The sequence below is a fragment of the Entelurus aequoreus genome, linkage group LG01, assembly GCF_033978785.1.
Source record: "Entelurus aequoreus isolate RoL-2023_Sb linkage group LG01, RoL_Eaeq_v1.1, whole genome shotgun sequence".
NCBI classification, from domain to species: Eukaryota; Metazoa; Chordata; class Actinopteri; order Syngnathiformes; family Syngnathidae; genus Entelurus; species Entelurus aequoreus.
Genome location: NC_084731.1, coordinates 44539985 through 44564238, shown reverse-complemented (window position 1 = coordinate 44564238; position 24254 = coordinate 44539985). Strand labels below are relative to the sequence as shown.

Sequence of the window (24254 nt, the reverse complement as noted above, 5' to 3'; positions counted from 1 at the left end):
GCTCCTCTGCTAGCTCCTAGCTCCATAGAACACGCCAATACAATTCAAACACCTGATCAACACACACAATCACTCAGCCCAAAAGACCGTTTACCTAACCCAAGGTTCATAAAGCTTATATATTTTTAAAAAGTTACGTACGTGACGCGCACACACGGTCAAGTTATCGAATGTTTAGCAGCCAAGGCTGCATACTCACGGTACCTGATATTCAGCTGGGAATGACTACAACAGTAAATAAACACAAGACATATATATACTCTATTAGCCACAACACAACCAGGCTTATATTTAATATGCCACAAATTAATCCTGCATAATAACACCTGCGTGTTTGTTATGCTAGCTCCTAGCTCCTCTGCTAGCTCCTAGCTCCATAGAACACGCCAATACAATTCAAACACCTGATCAACACACACAATCACTCAGCCCAAAAGACCGTTCACCTAACCCAAGGTTCATAAAGCTTATATATTTTTAAAAAGTTACGTACGTGACGCGCACGTACGGTACGGTACGTGTTATGCTAGCTCCTAGCTCCATAGAACACGCCAATACAATTCAAACACCTGATCAACACACACAATCACTCAGCCCAAAAGACCGTTCACCTAACCCAAGGTTCATAAAGCTTATATATTTTAAAAAAGTTACGTACGTGACACGCACGTACGGTACGGTACGTGTTATGCTAGCTCCTAGCTCCTCTGCTAGCTCCTAGCTCCATAGAACACGCCAATACAATTCAAACACCTGATCAACACACACAATCACTCAGCCCAAAAGACCGTTCACCTAACCCAAGGTTCATAAAGCTTATATATTTAAAAAAAGTTACGTACGTGACGCGCACGTACGGTACGGTACGTGTTATGCTAGCTCCTAGCTCCTATGCTAGCTCCTACCTCCATAGAACACGCCAATACAATTCAAACACCTGATCAACACACACAATCACTCAGCCCAAAAGACCGTTCACCTAACCCAAGGTTCATAAAGCTTATCCATCCATCCATTTTCTACCGCTTATTCCCTTCGGGGTCGCGGGGGGCGCTGGAGCCTATCTCATTAAAAAAGTTGCGCACATACGGTCAAGCGATCAAATGTTTAGAAGCCAAAGCTGCATACTCACAGTAGCACGTCTGCGTCTTTGTCATCCAAATCAAAGTAATCCTGGTAAGAGTCTGTGTTGTCCCAGTTCTCTACAGGCGTCTGTGTATCGAAGTCAAAAGTCCTCCTGGTTAGAGTCTCTGTTATCCGAGTTCTTCCATCTTGACTGCATCTTTCGGGAATGTAAACAAAGAAGCGCCGGCTGTGTACTGTTGTGGCTGACTACGTTCGAAAAATACGTCCATTTCGCACCGACAACTTTCTTCTTTGCTTGCTTAGCTTCCTTCTCCATAATGCAATGAACATGATTGAAACAGATTCACGAACACAGATGTCCAGAATACTGTGGAATTATGAAATGAAAACAGAGCTTTTTCGTATTGGCTTCAATGTGGAAGGCATACCCGTGTTCCCCGGTCTACGTCACGCGCATACGTCATCCTCAGAGGCGTTTCGAACCGGAAGTTTAGCGGCAAATTTAAAATGTCACTTTATAAGTTAACCCGGCCGTATTGGCATGTGTTATAATGTTAAGATTTCATCATTGATATATAAACTATCAGACTGCGTGGTCGGTAGTAGTGGGTTTCAGTAGGCCTTTAAAGGCCTACTGAAATGAATTTTTTTTATTTAAACGGGGATAGCAGATCTATTCTATGTGTCATACTTGATCATTTCGCGATATTGCCATATTTTTGCTGAAAGGATTTAGTATAGAACAACAACGATAAAGATCGCAACTTTTGGTATCTGATAAAAAAAGGCTTGCCCCTACCGGAAGTAGCGTGAAATAGTCAATTGAACATATACGCAAAGTTCCCTATTGTTTACAATGATGGCCGCATGAAGTGAGAGAGATTGAATTTGAGCGAGGATAAAAGATTTGTGGATGAGTAAAGTGCAAGTGAAGGACTAATGGGGAGTTGAAGCTATTCAGATAGGAAAGATGCTGTGAGAGCCAGGGGTGACCTGATATTCAGCTGGGAATGACTACATCATGTAAATAAACACAAGACATATATATACTCTATTAGCCACAACACAACCAGGCTTATATTTAATATGCCACAAATTAATCCTGCATAAAAACACCTACGTGTTTGTTATGCTAGCTCCTAGCTCCTCTGCTAGCTCCTAGCTCCATAGAACACGCCAATACAATTCAAACACCTGATCAACACACACAATCACTCAGCCCAAAAGACCGTTCACCTAACCCAAGGTTCATAAAGCTTATATATTTTTAAAAAGTTACGTACGTGACGCGCACATACGGTCAAGCTATCAAATGTTTAGCAGCCAAGGCTTCATACTCACGGTACCTGATATTCAGCTGGGAATGACTACAACATTATATAAACACAAGACATATATATACTCTATTAGCCACAACACAACCAGGCTTATATTTAATATGCCACAAATTAATCCTGCATAAAAACACCTACGTGTTTGTTATGCTAGCTCCTAGCTCCTCTGCTAGCTCCTAGCTCCATAGAACACGCCAATACAATTCAAACACCTGATCAACACACACAATCACTCAGCCCAAAAGACAGTTCACCTAACCCAATGTTCATAAAGCTTATATATTTTTAAAAAGTTACGTACGTGACGCGCACATACGGTCAAGCTATCAAATGTTTATCAGCCAAGGCTGCATACTCACGGTACCTGGTATTCAGCTGGGAATGACTAAAACAGTAAATAAACACAAGACAGACGGAAGTTTAGCGGCAAATTTAAAATGTCACTTTATAAGTTAACCCGGCCGTAATGGCATGTGTTATAATGTTAAGATTTCATCATTGATATATAAACTATCAGACTGCGTGGTCGGTAGTAGTGGGTTTCAGTAGGCCTTTAAAACTACTCTTAGAAGTCCAATTTATCCCAAAAGTTACTCAAGTAGATGTAACGGAGTAAATGTAGCGCATTACTACCCACCTCTGCTTATAATTAAGTATTTAAGTAAATAAAACCTTGGAAGACAAAGTAATTTGTCTTTGTGGCGGTCAACCCCTCCAGATCCAACCACAGGATTTAGAGAAGGAGGGGTGAGCAGAGCCTACAAAGGAGCCTCCTCATTGGCTGAAGCAATATGTAGTGAAGCGTGTGCACAGTGCGAACTTGTTTGCAGTAAAGCATGGCTGCCGAACACTCACTTGGAAAGATCGCAATACCTGTGCTTGCCTTTATAGCATATACTGCTAAAAACCCCAAAAAAGGATATCAGAGGAAGAAAAGAAAGACGCTGTAAATCTTTAAAACCAAAGAAGAGCCAAAACTCGAATAAATATTGGTCCTCTGTATTCAAGATGGAGAGCCAGGCGGGGACTAACTTTGGACGCGCAAGTGGCAGTTTTCTAATGGTAACCTAAGGTAATCTAATGTTACAGTTTCCTATATTTTGTGTGTATCCTTTTGCGTGGCAACGTGTATTACCGATAGTCTGCCACAAAATACGAACTAGGGAATCCTTCAATACAACTTTAGACTGTCAACAACCTATGCCCAGGCATTTACACAAATAAAAAATAATCTATTTATTATTATTCCGCCGCAAAAGTTTGGCACGCTCCAAAGCACACAGTTTTCATCCGATCGTAATTGCAGTCCTGTGGGAATTATTTACACTTATGCAGTATATTTATTTCAGATATTTGCACTGCTTGGTCTTCCTCGCATCAAGATGAATTTTGTGCTGAGTGCTTGGAAATTGCTTACTCAGCCCTCCGGCCTTCCTGCTCTCTCCTCCTTGAACGTTGAATGACTCAAAGTTGCCACGCTAAAGAACATGTTCTTGTATTTCCAATTACAAATTTATACTGCAGCACTAGTACTTATTTTTAAATTCACATATCGTCTTGTCTTGAAGTCTAAACATGCAGTTGTTGGATTTTATACCTGGAATTTATAGTTGATATGTAGTCTATACTAACTTAGCTAAGTTTATCTTATCTCCTAACTTAATATATTTTAGCATGTATTATATTTTAGCTTATTTTTTCAAGTACTGTATTTTTCAGAGTATAAATCGCTCCGGAGTATAAGTCGCACCGGCCGAAAATGCATACTAAAGAAGGAAAAAAACATATATAAGTCACACTGGAGTATAAGTCGTTTTTTGGGGAAATGTATTTGATAAAACCCAACACCAAGAATAGACATTTGAAAGGCAATTTAAAATAAATAAAGAATAAAGAACAACAGGCTGAATAAGTGTACGTTATATGACGCATAAATAACCAACTGAGAACGTGCCTGGTATGTTAACGTAACATATTACGATAAGAGTCATTCAAATAACTATAACATATAGAACATGCTATACGTTTACCAAACAATCTGTCACTCCTAATCGCTAAATCCGATGAAATCTTATACGTCTAGTCCCTTAGGTGAATGAGCTAAATAATATTACTTGATATTTTACGGTAATGTGTTAATAATTTCACACATAAGTCGCTCCTGAGTATAAGTCGCACCCCCGGCCAAACTATGAAAAAAACTGCGACTCATAGTCCGAAAAATACGGTAGTTTTTTTAGTTCAGGTAGCCTAGCATATCTTACCTATTAACTTTCTTTTTGTACCTTAGTTTACAGTCATCCCTCGCAGTTTGCGACTAAAAATATACAAAACACAAAACCAGTGAAGTTGGCATGTTGTGTAAATCGTAAATAAAAATAAAATACAATGATTTGCAAATCATTTTCAACTTATATTCAATTGAATAGAATGCAAAGACGAGATATTTAATGTTCAAAATATTAGCTCATTTGGAATTTGATGCCTGCAACATGTTTCAAAAAAGCTGGTACAAGTGGCAAAAAGACTAAGAAAGTTGAGGAATGCTCATCAAACACTTATTTGGAACATCCCACAGGTGAACAGGCCTATTGGGAACAGGTGGATGCCATGATTGGGTATAAAAGCAGCTTCTATGAAATGCTCAGTCATTTACAAACAAGGATGAGACGAGGGTTACCACTTTGTGAACAAATGCGTGAGCAAATTGTCGAACAGTTTAAGAACAACATTTCTCAACAAGCTTTTGCAAGGAATTTAGGGATTTCACCATCCACGTTACGTAATATCATCCAAAGGTTCAGAGAATCTGGAGAAATCACTGCACGTAAGCGATGATATTAGATGGATAGGTCTTTATTGTCATTGCACAAGTACAACGAAACTTTGTTTTCAGCACAAACCCGTTCAAGATTAGACAAACAAACAGTGTAGGGTTACAGAACAGGAACGCTGATGGGTCGCCACAAAGCGCCCCGTAAAAGATGGGGAAAAAGGTAAAACGCTGGGGAAGGATGAGTAAAAAAATACAATCTAGACTGGGCTCCTAAGGGGGCCCAGTCTGGAGTGGGAAAAAAACCTCCATAGCAAAGCACATATACATATTACAACATACATCTCAAGATATCTAGCAACAGAGGGAAGGGGCGGAGTAATGGTGGTAGGCCGCAGCTCTCGCCGCTGACCATCCTTCCATCACCCCTATGGGATTTGCGTCGAGGGCGTTGGGTTGGGGGGTTGTGGGTGTGTATGTGTGGCGTATATTTTTGTGGATGCATGTTTGTATGTAAGCCTACAGTGTGTCTCTGTTCTGCGGCCTTGATTCTTGTGCAGCCGATAAGTCCAAAGTCAACAACAACAAGTGTGTGTCCATGAGAGACAAGAAGGGAGTTTGTTGTGTCTTCGCTGCACTGTCCTTCGGGAGAGTCTCGAAGCCAGGGAAACAATCCAAGTTAGAATGTTTTGTATGCGAGTGAAAATGAACATTTGCTTTTCACTCTAAATTGTCTATGACTGGTCCTCAAAAATCCTGCGAGGCAGACAGTCCGATGTGGTCCAAATCACAAGAGTGTCCACAGTTCTTCTCGCATCCTCCAATCATTCGTGGCAGCTTTGGGGTACTTTGAAGACTGCCAGCAAATTCCAATTTGTGGACAAACCAGAGCAACGCTTATTCCAATCAACAGATGTCGTGTTGTCATAATTCCGAATAGGAAGATATCTTCACGTCCTCGACAGAAAAGGGTCGCCAGGCACGCGGCACTCCTTCTTCTCCCAAGAGTCTGTCGCGTGTCCAGCAACAACCGCTTCGTCACGACAGCAGGTTCCCCCAAAACCAAGATCTTTGCAATTTCTTTGAGGCCAGTTAAATAGTTCCGATGTTTAGAACAAGAAAGTTAAGACAAGACAAAGAAGCAAGCAGGAGAGATATTACGGACCTTCGATCCCTCAGGCAGTACTGCATCAAAAAGCGACATCAGTGTGTAAAGGATATCACCACATGGGCTCAGGAACACTTCAGAAAACCACTGTCAGTAATTACAGTTGGTCGCTACATCTGTAAGTGCAAGTTGAAACTCTACTATGCAAAGCGAAAGCCATTTATCAACAACACCCAAAAACGCAGCCGGCTTCGCTGGGCCCGAGCTCATCTAAGATGGACTGATGCAAAGTGGAAAAGTGTTCTGTGGTCTGACGAGTCCACATTTCAAATCGTTTTTGGAAAGTGTGGATGTCGTGTCCTCCGGACCAAAGAGGAACAGAACCATCCGGATTGTTATAGGCGCAAAGTTCAAAAGCCAGGATCTGTGATGGTATGGGGGTGTATTAGTGCCCAAGGCATGGGTAACTGGCAGACCTGTGAAGGCACCATTAATGCTGAAAGGTACACACAGGTTTTGGAGCAACATATGTGACCCGTGCTAGCAAAATGAGTCGGAATGAGGAAATTTTAAAAACTGAGTTATTGTTATTTACACATTCTCCATCTAAAGACCTTCAAAATGATGTATGGTTTGTTGGAATCGGACAGAAAATGACAGAGTTACATCCGATTGAAGTCGACCAAGTTTGAGGGTCCGTTTTCAATCAATCAATCAATCAATCAATGTTTATTTATATAGCCCTAAATCACAAGTGTCTCAAAGGGCTGTACAAGCCACAACGACATCCTCGGTACAGAGCCCACATACGGGCAAGGAAAACTCACCCCAGTGGGACGTCAATGAGAATGACTATGAGAAACCTTGGAGAGGACCGCATTTGTGGGTAACCCCCCCCCCCCTCTAGGGGAGACCGAAAGCAATGGATGTCGAGTGGGTCTGACATAATATTGTGAAAGTCCAACACATCAGCGAAAGTCCAGTCCATGGTGGGGCCACCAGGAACCATCCCGAGCGGAGACGGGTCAGCAGCGTAGAGATGTCCCCATCCGATGAACAGGCTAGCGGTCCACCCCAGGTTGGGAGGAGAGTAGAAAAGAAAAGAAAAGAAACGGCAGATCAATTGGTCTAAAAAGGGAGTCTATTTAAAGGCTAGAGTATACAAATGAGTTTTGAAGATGAGACTTAAATGCTTCTACTGAGGTAGCATCTCTAACTTTTACCGGGAGGGCATTCCATAGTATTGGAGCCCGAACAGAAAACGCTCTATAGCCCGCAGACTTTTTTGGGGCTCTGGGAATCACTAATAAGCCAGAGTTCTTTGAACGCAGATTTCTTGCCGGGACATATGGTACAATACAATCGGCAAGATAGGCAGGAGCTTGACCGTGTAGTATTTTATACGTAAGTAGTAAAACCTTAAAGTCGCATCTTAGGTGCACAGGAAGCCAGTGCAAGTGAGCCAGTATAGGCGTAATATGATCAAACTTTCTTGTTTTTGTCAAAAGTCTAGCAGCCGCATTTTGTACCATCTGTAATCTTTTAATGCTAGACATAGGGAGGCCCGAAAATAAAACGTTATAGTAATCGAGACGAGATGTAACGAACGCATGGATAATGAACTCAGCATCGTTTGTGGACAAAATGGAACGAATTTTAGAGATATTACGGAGATGAAAGAAGGCCGTTTTAGTAACATTCTTAATGTGTGACTCAAACGAGAGAGTTGGGTCGAAGATAATACCCAGATTCTTTACCGAGTCGCCTTGTTTAATTGTTTGGTTGTCAAATGTTAAGGTGGTATTATTAAATAGATGTCGGTGTTGAGCAGGACCGATAATCAGCATTTACGTTTTCTTAGCATTGAGTTGCAAAAAGTTAGCGGACATCCATTGTTTAATTTCATTAAGACACGCCTCCAGCTGACTACAATCCGGCGTGTTGGTCAGCTTTAGGGGCATGTAGAGTTGGGTGTCATCAGCATAACAGTGAAAGCTAACACCGTATTTGCGTATGATGTCACCAAGCGGCAGCATGTAAATACTAAAGAGTGCAGGGCCAAGAACCGAACCCTGGGGAACTCTGCACGTTACCTTAACATAGTCCGAGGTCACATTGTTATGGGAGACACACTGCATCCTGTCAGTAAGATAAGAGTTAAACCAAGACAAGGCTAAGTCTGACATCCCAATACGCGTTTTGATACGCTCTAATAAAATATTATGATCAACAGTATCGAAAGCGGCGCTAAGATCAAGAAGCAGCAACATAGATGACGCATCAGAATCCATCGTTAGCAATAGATCATTAGTCATTTTTGCGAGGGCTGTCTCCGTAGAGTGATTTGCCCTGAAACCGGATTGAAAAGGTTCACAGAGATTGTTAGACGCTAAGTGTTCATTTAGCTGCTGTGCGACAATTTTTTCGAGGATTTTTGAGATAAATGGAAGGTGGTACACCGGCCGGTGGTTTACCATGAGGTCAGGATCGAGGTTAGGTCTTTTGAGTAGAGGATGAATAACCGCTTTTTTGAATGCTAGGGGAACAGTGCCAGAGGAAAGTGATAAGTTTATAATATTTAACACTGATGGACCTAATAAAACAAAAAGCTCCTTGATAAGTTTCCCAGGAATTGGGTCAAGTAAACATGTTGTTTGTTTTGTCCCACTTACACATTTTAACAATTCCTCCAATGTTATTTCATCAAAGAGAGAGAAACTATTTTGGAGGGCAGTGTCCATCGTATATACAGTCGTATCTGTGTTAATAGAACCCAGTTGTAGCTGAGATGCATTGTCTTTAATCTCTTTTCTAATGACTTCAATTTTCTTATTAAAGAAATTCATAAAGTCATCTGCTGAGTGGGTGGAGCTACTGGGAGGAGTCCCTTGTTGGGTTAGCGATGCTACTGTACTAAACAAAAATTTAGGATCATTTTTGTTGAGGTGGATGAGATTTGAGTAATATTTAGCTTTAGCTGAGGTAAGCATGCGTTTATAAGTTATTAAACTATCACTCCATGCTTGACGGAAAACCTCAAGTTTAGTCGCATGCCATTTGCGTTCCAGCTTTCTACATGATAATTTCTGGGCTTTAGTTTCTTCTGTAAACCATGGGGTACGCCTTTTAGGGGCCCTTTTTAGCTTTAGCGGTCCTACACTATCAATGGTGTCGCGCAGGGCGTCATTAAAGTTGTTAGTGAGGTTATCAATAGAGCCCACATAATTTGGGAATGGTGCCATTACCGAAGGCAGTAGGTCAGTAAGAGTCGTCGTTGTGGCAGCATTAATGTTGCGGCTGCTATAGTAGTTATTATTATTATTATTAGTTTGTTGACAATGAGTCAGAACTTCGAATTTTATAAGGTAATGATCGGACATTACTTTAGTGTACGGGAGTATCGTAACTTTGGAGGTGGTGACACCCCTGACAAGCACTAGATCTATCGTATTACCATTGCGATGCGTGGGTTCATTTATTATTTGTGTAAGACCACAGCTATCAATTATAGTCCGGAGCGCCACGCATGGAGGGTCCGATGGGGTATTCATATGGATGTTAAAGTCTCCCATTATGATTATATTGTCGGCATGTGTCACTAGATCAGCAACGAACTCTGAAAATTCATTGATAAAGTCCGAATAGGGCCCTAGGGGGCGGTAGATGACAGCCAGGTGCAGAGGCAGCGGTGTGACAAACCTCATAGTAAGCACCTCAAACGAGTTATATTTATTATTTAGGTCCGAGGTAAGGCTAAAGTTTTTGTTGTATATTAGTGCAACACCCCCACCCCTTTTAATGGGACGGGCAATATGCGTTCCCGTATAGCCAGGAAGAGACGCCTCACCCAGCGCAAAAAAATTGTCTGGTTTGAGCCAGGTCTTGGCTAGACCAACGACATCAAGATTGTTGTCTCTAATGACTTCATTAACTAATAACGTTTTGGAAGACAATGACCTTATGTTTAAAAAGCCCATATTATAGGTAGTGGGCTGTTTTGAGGAGTTTTTGTTGAAAGTATCCGTAGTAGCAATATTAATAATGTTACGTTTATTATGCATAGTGCACTTTAAATAATTTCGACCATATCTAGGAATTGATATGATAGGAATTTTTAGATTGTTTGCCACCTCAGTAAAATGCATGTCCACCTCTGACGCAGAAAAAACATTATGTGAGTTGTATATTTTTCTAATTTTTGTTTTGAGAAAAAACAGCTTAAAGTTTACTGTTCGAGAACAGAATGTTCCAAAACAAAACTCCATAGCAACCATACCTTAAAAGTCCTTGTAGCAACACATAAATTGGTACAATTAAAGTCAAATCCCATGTCTAAAGGAAAAATATATATTCAACTCTATTGAAAACGGTTATGTACAAAAATTTCAACACTGTTATGTCACAGTTTTTTTGTTCACTGGTCAGTTTGTCAGCTGGTCAGCTGTCCGTAATATTCCTGAACAAGCAGCACTAAGAAGATTCGCCGACTGCAGTGAATTTAGCGCACTTGCAACCGCCTGTGTACCCTCTCCACCTTCTAAATCCATTACGGAATGTAAAACAGTCTAACTTATCCACAAAAATAATAATTGAATGTTCGAAAATCACCTTTTTTCACCAAATATTCCGCTCGAATTACTGTGTTGTTTTTCATCAGGGCGCTGCCATGATACCACAATGCACCGCGCGGGGTGATTCAACCAATGAGGGTACGCCTCACAGCGACCCTTAGCAGCAAGCCGGATTTGTTTACATCGGGACAGGTTTAAAAACTCGAATTATATTGGTTCAGAATGGCGTCATCGGGAATTCCATGCTCATTTTTAGAAAGTAGGTAAACTTGGCGTCACAATAATACCAAATATGGCTAGGGGGATTCCCCCTTATTGCCGCGAGTGAGCGTTGAAAACACTGGATTTGCTCAAGGAATTTTAACACAAGGGACTAATTTCTGAGGACATACCTCGTACAAAACCTTCAAATAAAGGTGATTTAAGATGTTTTCTTGCTATTTTGATGATTGGGATCGCTAGATTGTGGCTTTATGGACTCATTTTTGTGAAAATCTCAATTTCAACCAAGATACATTTTTTTCACTTATTTGCCTGTAGCTCAAAATTAGCCTGTGCGCATTCCGATTCATTTTGCCAGCACGGGTCACATATGTTGCCATCCAAGCATCGTTATCAAGGACGACCCTGCTTATTTCAGCAAGGCAATACCAAGCCACATGTTACAACAACGTGGCTTCATAAGAAAAGAGTGCGGGTACTTGACGGGCCTGCCTGTAGTCCAGACCTGTCTCCCATTGAAAATGTGTGCCGCAATATGAAGCCTAAAATACGATAACGGAGACCCTGGACTGTTGATCAATTTAAGCTGTACATCAAGCAATAATGGGAAATAATTCCACCTGAAAAGCTTAAAAAATTGGTCTCTTCAGTTCCCAAACGTTTACTGAGTGTTGTCAAAAGGAAAGGCCATGTAACACAGTGGTAAAAATGCCCCTGTGCCAACTAATTTGCAATGTGTTGCTGACATTAAATTCTAATTATTATTATTTTTTTAAATTTAGTTTCTCAGTTCGAACATTAAATATCTTGTCTTTGCTGTTTATTCAATGTAATATAAATTGAAAATGATTTGCAAATCATTGTATTCTGTTTTTATTTACAAATTACACAACGTGCCAACTTCACTGGTTTTGGGTTTTGTAAATACTACAGTACTATTGGCCACTAAAGACCAAACCAATCAGAGCATGCTGTTTAGTATTGTGGTCACTGATTGGCTCGCCTCAGACAGCATTACTATATTCGAGTGTAAAGGTGACTATGTATTGGTGTTTTTTATGTCTAGAGGGCTCTCATAATGTTAAAAACATATATTCAGGAAGAGTATTAAGGACTTGTTATTTTGATCTCGGGTTTATTTTTCAATGATTATTTGGGCACCTTATATTCACTGAGCTTGTCTCTTAGTTAACTTAGCTTATATTTTGGGGGCGGTATCATAATATAAGGCTAGTAACGCTACATTGGTTGCATAATACTTTTGACTGCAGTGTGAGCAACAACGATGAAGTTAATCCGCAATGACGCAAGACATAACCAGCAGTTTGTTAAAATAACTGTTCTGCTTTTGCAGCCATGTCTTTTGACTCGACAGCAATAACACAACCATGGGAAACGCACAAGAGCCTTCATTAGAGTGCGATAATTAACACTGCGGGGCACATTAGTGAAAAGTTCAGTACCTCCAGGGACAAGAATTGACCTTTCTTACTGTGCAGAGTGGAGGACTGTGTAGTAGATAACAGCAAGTTACATGAGAGCAGAGCTTTACTTAATGAATTCTTAAGTAAAGATTATTTCCTCAATGTCTGCCAATACACTGCTGACTTTGCGAGTTCTTGCTCGTTAACGCTGAAGCAGCTTCACTTAACAGGAACTACGCTCTTTTTTTTCATGATGACATCAACATGATGAAAACATTTTTGAAAAAAATGTTTTTCGATAAAAAAAAACTTAGACTTTGCTGTATGTTGCAAGTTTGATTTTAAAATATTTCATTATTTACTGCAAAAACATGTTTGGCCACAAAGAGGTGCGTATTTGGTATTACATAAAAAAATGCTAATGCAACCATATCAATAATTTAGTTTAGTTTATTATTTATTCGGTCAGTGGTCAACAAAATAAACAAACAGTTTTACATTCATAAATTGACAATTTTACAGACCGAAAGGGTTTAGGCTGAAGTTGGGCACTTATTTCGCCTAACCCTACAAACAATCTCAAATACAAGATGTAGTAAAACCAGGAGACATTGGGCTCTGATCTTGAGCTTCATAGAAATGTGACATTTTCTTTAAACAACATATTATAAATACACCTTGTACACAACATAAACACTGTTCAAATATACAGTATACACATTAAAGACATAGACAAACAGTTGTCAAATATCCCTACACTCCTGTTGGTTAAACCTTTGTACCAATAATATACTATATAAAAACACTTACACTTACATTATTATTTATATCCCACATTTAGTTTTGTAATTAACATTGATCATAATATTAACTACTGGTGTTGATTCAAGAGCGATATATTTTTCTAAGACATTGGTCTTAAAGTTTTTTTTAAATGTGTGAATGGAACTGGAACATTTTAAGGCATCATCCAAGCTGTTCCACAGAGGTACACCCCTAACAAAAACACATCTACTTTTTAAGCTAGTTCTTATGTTATGTTATGTTATTTTCATTTATTATGCGCCCCCCAACCAACTGTTACATCAGCCTGGGGCGCAGCCCGAGTGGAGAAACAAAAAAACAGAAACAGAGACTGAGACACACAAAGGAATCTAAACTAAACATTTAAGACTCACAATGAACACATAAATTAAAAGTCATCTGCGGTAAAAAGGTGAGTTTTAAGCCGTGCTCTAAAAGAGTCCAGAGTGGTGGCGGACTTAATATTCAGGGGGAGCTTATTCCATAACCTAGGTGCCATCACTGAAAAAGCACGGTCTCCCTTTGTCACCAGGTTTGACTGTGGGACCCTCAGGGTCATCTGGTTGTCCGATCTAAGGCAACGACCAAGCCTGGAGCTGGTGGGTTGGTCCAGGAGATCTATAATGTAAGCTGGGGCGAGACCATTGAGCGCCTTGAAGACATATGTGACGATCTTAAATTTCACTCTACGCTTCACTGGGAGCCAGTGAAGGGAGGAGAGGATGGGAGAAATATGTTCCCTCATTTTTGCGCCTGTCACCAGCCTGGCAGCTGCATTTTGTACTAGCTGCATGCTATTGATGGTCTTGCCGGTGACCCCAGCATAAAGAGCATTGGAATAGTCCAGTCTAGAAAAGATGAGCATCAACACGACCCTCCGTAGGTCACTGAGGGAGAGGAAAGACTTGATCTTGGCTATGGTGCGTAGTTGGAAAAAACAGGATTTCACCACAGATTTCACTTGCTAAGCTAGTTCTTATGTTATGTTATTTTCATTTATTATGCGCCCCTCAACCAACGTTGGGGGGCGCATAATTTTAATTTTATGCTTGCTTTCTGAAAGACAGCTGAACCTCCTAGGTCATATGGACTCTCCCTGGGTTTGAACCTCTCCTGTAGACACCGAGGCATTAATCTTTGACATACCTGAGACTCTGATCGCCACCCCACTTATATTAAAAGTAAAAAGTAAATATCGGTTTGTTGTTTCCATTAAGCTTACAATGTTATGCAGCGGTATAGTTCACTTTAATTTTATAGACAAATGATACTATTTATAGTCACGGTAGAGAGTGGGGGGAGTGGGCGCGGAACATTTTCTTCTCCCTAGGGGCGCGTAACAGAAAATATTTGAGAAGCACTGCACCTACAAAGACATGCACCTGGGGATAAGTTGATTGGCAACAGTAAATTAACCTAGTGTGTGAATGTGAGTGTGAATATTGTCTGTCTATCTGTGTTGGCCCTGCGATGAGGTGGTGACTTGTCCAGGGTGTACCCCGCCTTCCGCCAGAATGCAGCTGGGATAGGCTCCGGCGCCGCCCGCGACTCTGAGGGGGACAAGCGGTAGAGAATGGATGGATGGATGGATGCACTAGTGGTACACGTACCACAGTTTGAGAATCACTAGGGATTGCATGCTAACTGTTAGCATTTTGGATATTTGACCCATAGATATAATTATATACGTCAAGCCCCTTTTAGCTGTGTGCCAATGGTGAGCCAAAGCTCGTAGGGGAAAAGTGTCAGCAGGGTATTCCATTGTTGGAGACCGCACGGAAATAAAGACAACAGGAATGCTGGCACATTGTAAATCATAGGGTTGCAAAATACGCCGTACAGTTAAAACAAGGGCCCTGGAATAATCTTTTATACACATTATTTTTATTTTACGTTGTCACTAAAGTAAACCGCAGTACAATAGACTGAGAAATAAAGAAATTATGATTTATGTTTAATATACACCACGTTGTACTGAATTACCTTAGTTGGGAAAGTGGCCCCCGCTAAGATGGCCATCACGTTGGCTGCTACAGCGCACTGACTATCTAGTTATACCTATAATTTTACTCAATGGCGAAATGCAATTATTGACACGACATGCTGTAGAAACACTAGAAGTGCCTTGGCACTTGCTAGGTGCTAGCATGCTAGCTATTAGGATTGATTTGAGATAAATTGCGTATGTTAGCGGGGCATGATGGCAACTCAGGATATGACCACTTTTAGTAGGTAGCACTATCTTACTAGGTGTTAGCATTTATAGTGAACACTTTAACAACCATCTGTTGACGCAAGAAATGTTATCACAATATATCCACATCGGTTGCTTGCATGCTAGCTACGAATGGTTCATTAAAAAAATTGCGACGTTTTTTGTTCGTTTTACTAATTAGTTTGGATTGTGTAAGACCATATGATTTCTCCGTTAACAGAATGGCAGAAGGAATTACAAAATTGACCAATAAAAACAGAATCTACTATTGAACGTGGAAAGTCGCGAAAATTGATAAAATGTGACTGAATTGTTGTCATTGTGAGAAGACTCGAGATTTATTTCTTATTCCAAAAAACTTCCACGTGTTATGTGAAATGCTTTTTTACCAGTTTTATGACTACTTGTTGACCAAAAGCCGAATGAAAGCACAGAAAAATGTTACGCTAATGCTAATGCTAATGCTAGCTATATAACCCGCAAAAACCAATGCCAAGGATTGTAGCATCTTTAACATCTTCATTGCTAAGGTAATTATAGCTTAACAGCTTTTAATACTTTGAAAATACTACCTGATCCATCCCTGTGCGTGCTTTCTTTTCCTTTTTGGGAAGAATGAAACACCTTGCTAGAATGGCGCAGAAGGCCAAAACATTCCATTGTGTGGAATGCCAATGGCAAATGATTAATTGAATTCAAACAATCAGAACCAAATAACCTCACTATCATTAATATTATTATAATTTTAGTCCTTCATCATCTTCATTGACTGTATTTGCTTTAATATGTTATTAAACAATCATGTACACAGAATAAACCACGTAATGGACCGTATTACATCCGCTTTAGTTTATTATACAAAACAATTGTGTCCCCTGCGGCTTCGCTCGCTTACATGCCTGCAAATGTGCTGTGAAATTCCATTAGAGCTGACTATATGCATATTTAATTTTCTTTGCCTGGAGCAAATCTCACATGAGGGAATTGTGTAAATATATTTTATACTTGCATACATGTGAAAGAGAAGGTCTTTGCTACGTCCTCACGTCTCACTTTGTTTGGATTCTGTTGTCACAAGTTGTCTTAGTTGCTATGGACGTCTTTGAGATGGTACAAGAAGTGGAAATCCTAATAATAGTAATGGGACAAATGATTAGAAATAAGCCTTTAATGTTTTCGCTTTTTATCTCTTTCTCCTTTCTAAAAATAATCAAACAAGCAATGGAGGAACATTGACTGACCTCTTTTGTTCTGCTGAATGAAACATTTTTATGACTGAAGTCTTTTACTTATTTATGCAACATTGCTTTGTTTTAGCCCTGTGATGAGGTGGGGACTTGTCCAGGGTGTACACCGCCTTCCGCCCGAATGCGGTACAAAATGGATGGATGGATGCTTGGTTTTAAGGCTGCAGCTAACGATTATTTTTATATCGATTAATCTATAGATTATTTTTTCGATTAATCGGTTAATCTATAGATTATTTTTTTCGATTAATCTATAGATTATTTTTCCTTTTACCGATTTTTTTTTTAATTCAAAATGAAGATGAAAAAATAAATGTAGGCACGTTTTTTCAAAAGGCATGGCTTTTATTTACAAAAAAAAAGAAGTATGGCCACTCAGTCAACATTGACAACAACATGACTAAATATTCTGTAACAATGTAAACATTTAAAACTTTTAACATTTAACAAAATTAAAAGTAGCATATTTGCTTTTTAATGTGCAAATATAAAAGTCAACATCCAGTGCAAATCTTAATATTCTGCAATAGTATAAGTATTTCAAAAGTAAAAGTATTGCTTATTTTGCTTTAAAATGTGCAAAAATAAAGATAAACATCCAATACAAAAAAGTGCAAAACGAAATATTCTGTAACAACAGTGTAAACATTTCAACAAAAGTGAAAGTATTGCTTATTTGCTAAAATGTGCAAAAATAAAGATAAACATCCAATACAAAAAAGTGCCAATCTAAATATTCTGGAGCACTGTAAACATTAAGTATTGCTTTTAAAATGTGCAAAATAAACATCCAGTCCAACACAGTACACAATAACCAATTCTACTCATTCCAGTGAGTGTCTAACAGTTGTAATGAAGAAAGGTTAGCATGTCTACATGTTTGGTTCTTTTCTTGTTTACAATATTCCCAGCAGCTGAAAATAGGCGCTCAGAAGGGGTCGATGTGGCTGGAACTGAGAGGTAATTAGCCTTCACCTCAAGCCAGGATTGCGAGTGAGCTGAGCTGCAGTTTAAGTTTCTAGAAGGTCAACGGGCTCATAGTGATGTTACTAGTAGTTGACTGGGAGGTGTTTATTATCATTTGGGGAGAGTCCGCTGCCTGATGCTCACCTGCTAAACACCTATCTGCTCCACGCTGAAGCGCTGACTACATGCGCTCTGAATACGCACTGCTGATTGGCTGATAATGCTTCGTGTGTACCAATCAGATGGTTGTGTGGGTGGGACAATGCTGCGTGTGTACCAATCAGATGGTTGTGTGGGTGGGACAATGCTGCGTGCTGAGACAGGCAGACGGAGCAAAGCAGCTTGTTAAGACTTTAGCTTTAGCTTAGAAACTCGTTCGGTACACCCCCGTACCGAACCGAAAGCCCCGTACCGAAACGGTTCAATACAAAACACGTACCGTTACACCCCTAGCAGATACAAATGACACATTCATGTTTTTGTGTAATGATGACAACGTATGCTCGCGCGGACGATTGACTAGTTGATGGTTTTCTTTTCAAATGTTCGTTCATAGCCGTTGTGCTGCTATGATAGGCCATTTCCGCTCGACACAGTGTGCATACAACAACATTATTAGGCCGTTTATTGAAATACTCCCACACTTTTGACCACTTTTGGCATGCTTTTCCCCCCTCGCTCGCACCGCTCGCATCGTCTTCTTTGATCGTCTGCTTTGCACTTCGCCATGACGGTATTGTGACGTCATTATGCGACGCGTCGACGCACAAAAACGGCGTCGACGTATTTACGTAACCGATGACGTCGACTATGTCGACGCGTCGTTTCAGCCTTACTTGGTTTTAATTCAACGACTCTTTCTGGCTCATCAGTGTTGGCATTTAAAAAGCAAAAATATATTTTGGATAGAGTGTCTAATTTTAGAGCCGCTCATTTGTTAAATAATGCATTATATAAACGTTTTATTTTGAAAGAACGCTTGCACTGACAGTGGTCCATCTTCACATACTGTATCTCACTGAACACCAGTGTGGTCCCGAAACCGATATTTTGATACCGGTACTAAAAGGTATTTAGACACTTTTCGATACTTTTCAAATTAAAGGGGACCACAAAAAAATTTGATTGTTTGCTTTATTGTAACAGAAAATGTTATGATACATTAAACACACGTTTCTTCCCAGCAGGCACAAAACATTAAAACAATGTTGAGAACTTGTTGAATTAGGTCCTGACATTGCGCAACTCAAACCTAACGTTGGGTTCTGACGTTGATTTGACCATTGAATTTTGGTTATTTTCCAACCAATATTCTACAACACAAATTCAACGGGATGCCGTGGCTCGGTTGGTAGAGAAGCCGTTCCAGCAACCTGAGGGTTCCTGGTTCAATCCCGCCATCCTAGTCATGTTCATTCGTTGTGTCCTTGAGCAAGACACTTCACCCTTGCTCCTGATGGGTCGTGGCATGGGTGAATGTGGAAATAGTACCTTGAAGGTAGAAAAACGCTATACAAGTATAACCCATTTACCGCAAAACGTTTATTCAATGTCAGATTGTGACATTGATTTGACCATTGAAATTTGGTAATTTCCTAACTAATAACATTAATCCAACGTTAGACATCAACGTTGTCTCAATTTACAAATACAACTATTTTGTAACGTTGTTTCAAGGTCAAGTAGCACAGTGGGACAGGGTCACAATACAAAGGTCCTGGGTTCGATCCCCGGGTTCAGGGTCTTTCTTTGTGTAGTTTTCATGTGCTTCACGTGACTGTGTGGGTTCCCTCTGGGCACTCCGGCTTCCTCCCACCTCCAAAGACATGCACCCAGTGGATAAGTTGATTGGCAACACTAAATTGGCCCTAGTGTGTGAATGTGAGTGTGAATGTTGTCTGTTTGTGTTGGCCCTGTGTGGCGACTTGTCCAGGGTGTACCCCCCATGAATGCAGCTGGGATAGGCTCCAGCCACCCCCGCGACTTCGAGAGGCACAACCGGTAGAAAATGGATGGATGGATGTTTCAAAGTCAGTTTTAAAGGACATGTATGTATAATCAACGTTGTATCAATGTCTTGTGCCCGCTGGGTTATTGCACTCTAAGAACAATTTTAGGACACTGAAATAAAATGGCATTAAATAACACAGTGAACATACTTGACAATTTCTTCTTTAGTAGTACAGTAAGTCAGCGAACAGGTTACTAAGGTTCCTAATTTGGCCCATGACTTATGGAGTCACATATTGTGTCATTTCCGATTGACTTGTGAATGGGTAGATTATTAATGTACCTATAAAATGTACCATATTTTCCGGACTATAGAGCGCACCGGTATTTAAGCCGCACATAAGTGCGTATATTAGTGCTACAGTACAAACCAATATTAAAAAAAAAAAAGTTTAGCAATTGAAACGATAAAATACTAAGACTAAAACTATCGGTGAAACACAAAACATGCAAAATAATGGGTTTTCTAACAGTGTGTATATTTATTTTAGTTATTTAAAAAATAACTTGGTCAAAACCGCCTTCCGCCCGAATGCAGCTGAGATAGGCTCCAGCACCCCCCGCAATCCCGAAAGGGACAACCGGTAGAAAATGGATGGATGGAAAAGATTTTGGTGTGTTTTTAAAGTAATTTTTGTGCACATTCAACAATACCGCGATAACCGTGATGTGAAATTGTCATATTGTTACATTCCTAATGTATCCAGCCATTTTCTACCATATAATGTTTTTTATTCGTTCTAATTGTGTAAAGATGATGCAAACAATGTGAATTAAAACCACCAGTACACTAACATCCATCCATCCATCCATTTTCTACCGCTTATTCCCTTCGGGGTCGCGGGGGGCGCTGGAGCCTATCTCAGCTACAATCGGGCGGGAGGCGGGGTACACCCTGGACAAGTCGCCACCAACAGTTTAACAATTATGATGTAACAAAAGAAATACATGAGAATAGTATGAGCTACTGTGTAGTACAGTAAATAACAACCAGCATGTATACAGTACAGTGAAACGGCTTGAAATGAGTTTCTGTTTGAATATTATATTGACCGCCACCTAAAATCATGAGAAATAATCTGTTTCAGGGTCAAACAGTCCCCAATATAAAACCATCTCAATTTTTACAAGTATCTTTTGAACATTCCTACTTTCACATAACTGTAAAAAAAAAGTGAATGCATTGGGAGGATTCATGCTGTGCCTGGGAGGTGAGTCTCTTCACATTCAGGCGAAACACAGCATGGTACGCGCCTCTTATCGTTTTTTGATTATTGTTAACTTGGTCGTTTTGTACACAACAGCCAGGACAGAGATGTGTGCTTTTTTTTTTACGTCACAGTTAGTTCCATTTTCTGTTCTATGGTCATCATCCCATTTTTTCCACCTTCCAAGTGTGGAAAACGGATGCAGACCAACAGCGTGCTAATCAGTCATCATATAATTAAATATTGTATATTGTAATTCTATCTTACAAGTTGGTGCGTGATGATGCTGTCACACACGTTGGTGCGTGATGATGCTGTCACACACGCAGTCGAGGCATTGCAGTGAGGTTGTGACGTTTGTCTGCAGGATAATGCACTGGGCGAGGCGCATCGAGCAGGAGATTGACAGAGTCTTTCAGCACATCAGTGGAGCTCAGCAGCTAAAAGGGGTGAGTGTCCTTCTTTCTCTCTTTTCTTTTTAAGTATTCAGCTCTTACTACTTTTGACGTGCGCCAAGCAGTGTAAAAAGAACAGGTGCATAATAATAACAAAAACTTCTTTGTCTTTTTTTCTCTTTGGATATTCTTAGCACATAGATCAGGGGTGTCCATATTTTTTTCACTGGGGGCTGCACACTGAAAAATTTAAGAATATGGGGACCATTTTGAAATGTTTTATTTTCAGAATCAAAACCAATACAATATAGAATGTAACACTTAGGACTCCCATCAATTTTGGTGAATGTTAAAAGTCCCAGGGACCAAAAGGGTCTCAGTCAATAAAAGTCAGATGTTAATATTTTTTTTACTTTCAACACTTAAATATCTATAGATCAAGGGTGTAGTAGAGATCATAAATAGTGCAATCACCCCGTCCTTGGCCAAGTGGTTTCTTCTGAAACCCGATCCGTTTTGAGTCCTCTGCACATGCAAGATGCTTTCAGATTAGGTGATATATGCACAAAGCACTCAGTTCGAAGAAATGGTGGGGCATCTCCGGGAGAAGTGGATCTACGGACATACCCGTCAACGAACATAAGGGTATCCCCCAAATCTCAGCAAGTGAAAAGGCCAACATTTTCTGCCAAACTTTTGCAAACAAGTGCACATTTCCTGGGGCATCAGCACAACCCCAGCTACGGAGCCCACCACCATCCTCTTACCTTGGCGATGTCCACTTCAAACCCAAAGAGGTGAAGAACATCCCACGCAACCTAGACCCAGGTAGGGCCTCAGGGCAGGATGAAATCCCTATGAGGGTCCTCATAGAGTGCGACGCAGAACTGGCCAGTCCCCTAAACCGTCTCTTTCAACTCCTCTTCTCTCGTGGCTTGTTTCCTGACCAATGGAAAACTGCAAGAGTGATCTCAATTCACAAAAGGGACTCTAAAACAGATCCATTTAAGTACCGTCCCATATCCCTGCTTAGCGTCATCAGTAAAGTGATGGAATCCTCTGTCCACAAACAGCTACAGAATTATCTCCTCCGCCATGACCTTATCTGCAATAAACAATATGGTTTCAGACCAAACCACAGCACAGCAGACCTCCTTACAATTTTGTCGCAGCCATGGAACAACATCCTCGACAATGGTGGCCAAGTGTACGCTGTTGCACTGTAGATTAAGGGTGCCTTTGTGCTAAGCTTACCTTAAAGGCCATAACTGGAAGACTGCATGTCTGGCTACAGAACTACCTTCAAGGAAAAACAATCACGGTTGTGCTCTTTGGTCAATCTTCATTTTCACTTCCCATCGACGCATCTGTACCCCAGGGTTCAATTCTCGGCCCGTTACTATTCTCCATCTTCATAGATGATGTAGTGGAACAGTGTATGCGGACGACTCCACCATGTTCACACCTACAACAACATTAAAGGGACTGGAGGTAGCTGCATCGCTCAACAAAGACCTGGAGAACATTCGAAAGTGGGCTGACACCTGGAAGGTCACTTTTGAGCCCAACAAGTGCAAGGCTATAATCCTGTCCTGGAAGAGGAATTCATCCTAAGATGGCAAGATGGCGGCGCATGGGTATGCTGCGGCTATGCTAACGCTCTTGGGAGTGTAGAGCGATTTGGCAAAAAACACCCGTCATTTCTGTCAATTTCATGGCTGGCTCAAAGCGTGAACACTCTGTGATCACATACGACCGACAGACAATTCTGGATGTGGATGGATCGGGTCGTTATAGACTGAAAGATGCATGTACGGTGGACCTCCTCGCTAGCATGGGAATACTTCGTGGGCTACATCGAGCGGCCTTTGTAGCAGCGGAGTCAAGTAATAATAATAATAATAATAATAATAATAATACCTGGGATTTATATAGCGCTTTTCTATGTACCCAAAGTCGCTTTACATGTTAAAAACCCATCATTCATTCACACCTGGTGGTGGTAAGCTACTTTCGTAGCCACAGCTGCCCTGGGGGAGACTGACGGAAGCGTGGCTGCCAATTTGCGCCTACGGCCCCTCCGACCACCACCTATCATTCATTCAACATTCATTCACCGGTGTGAGTGGCACCGGGGGCAAGGGTGAAGTGTCCTGCCCAAGGACACAACGGCATGGTAAGAGGCGGGGAGCGAACCTGCAACCCTCAGGTTTCTGACACGGGCGCTTTACCCACTACGCCATGCCGCCCCAAGTGCTAGCGATGACCGCCAATGGAGACGACATAAGCGGTGCGAGCGGAAGCAGAAGCGGGGATGCCGAGCTGGGCTAACAACAAAGAGAAAAGCTAACCAAAGAAGCGTGGAGTCTCCGGGTAAGAAGCCATTTAAACTAGAACTAGCCGGCGTCGGGCTGGATAATCCCTGCACACATAGCAATTCTCTTAGAATAAAACACAACTCACATAATGTTTTTTCTTTTGTGACCGTGTCAGAGGCAGACATACATTGTACTGAGGTTCAGTTTATCGCAACATCAAGCAAACAATCTGAATATCCCCGTCGTATCAATTCCTAGATATGGTCGAAACTATTTAAAGTGCAATACGCATAATAAACGCAACATTATTAATATTGCTACTTCGGATAATTTCAACAAACAATCCTCAAAACAGCCCACTACCTATAATATGGGCTTTTTAAACATAAGATCATTATCTTCCAAAACGTTATTAGTTAATGAAGTCATTAGAGACAACAAACTTGACGTCGTTGGTCTCGCCGAGACCTGGCTCAAACCAGACGATTTTTTTGCGCTAAATGAGGCATCTCCTCCTAACTATACCAATACACATGTTGCCCGACCTCTTAAAAGGGGAGGGGGTGTCGCACT

General features: G+C 40.8%; 1 protein-coding gene across 5 annotated transcripts in view; it reads left to right on the top strand.

Annotated features, from left to right (window-relative positions):
- The window catches only part of LOC133652894 (voltage-dependent calcium channel subunit alpha-2/delta-2-like), a 123610-nt gene that overhangs the window by 22456 nt on the left and 76900 nt on the right, over positions 1-24254 (top strand). For 4 of the 5 annotated variants that reach the window (XM_062051855.1, XM_062051847.1, XM_062051838.1 and 1 more), the window contains exon 2: positions 21336-21417. In XM_062051855.1, the coding sequence (XP_061907839.1) occupies positions 21336-21417 (82 nt within the window). Of the gene's footprint in view, positions 1-3428; positions 3493-21335; positions 21418-24254 lie in introns of all 5 variants that reach the window. The other variant, XM_062051864.1, reaches the window with a different exon arrangement.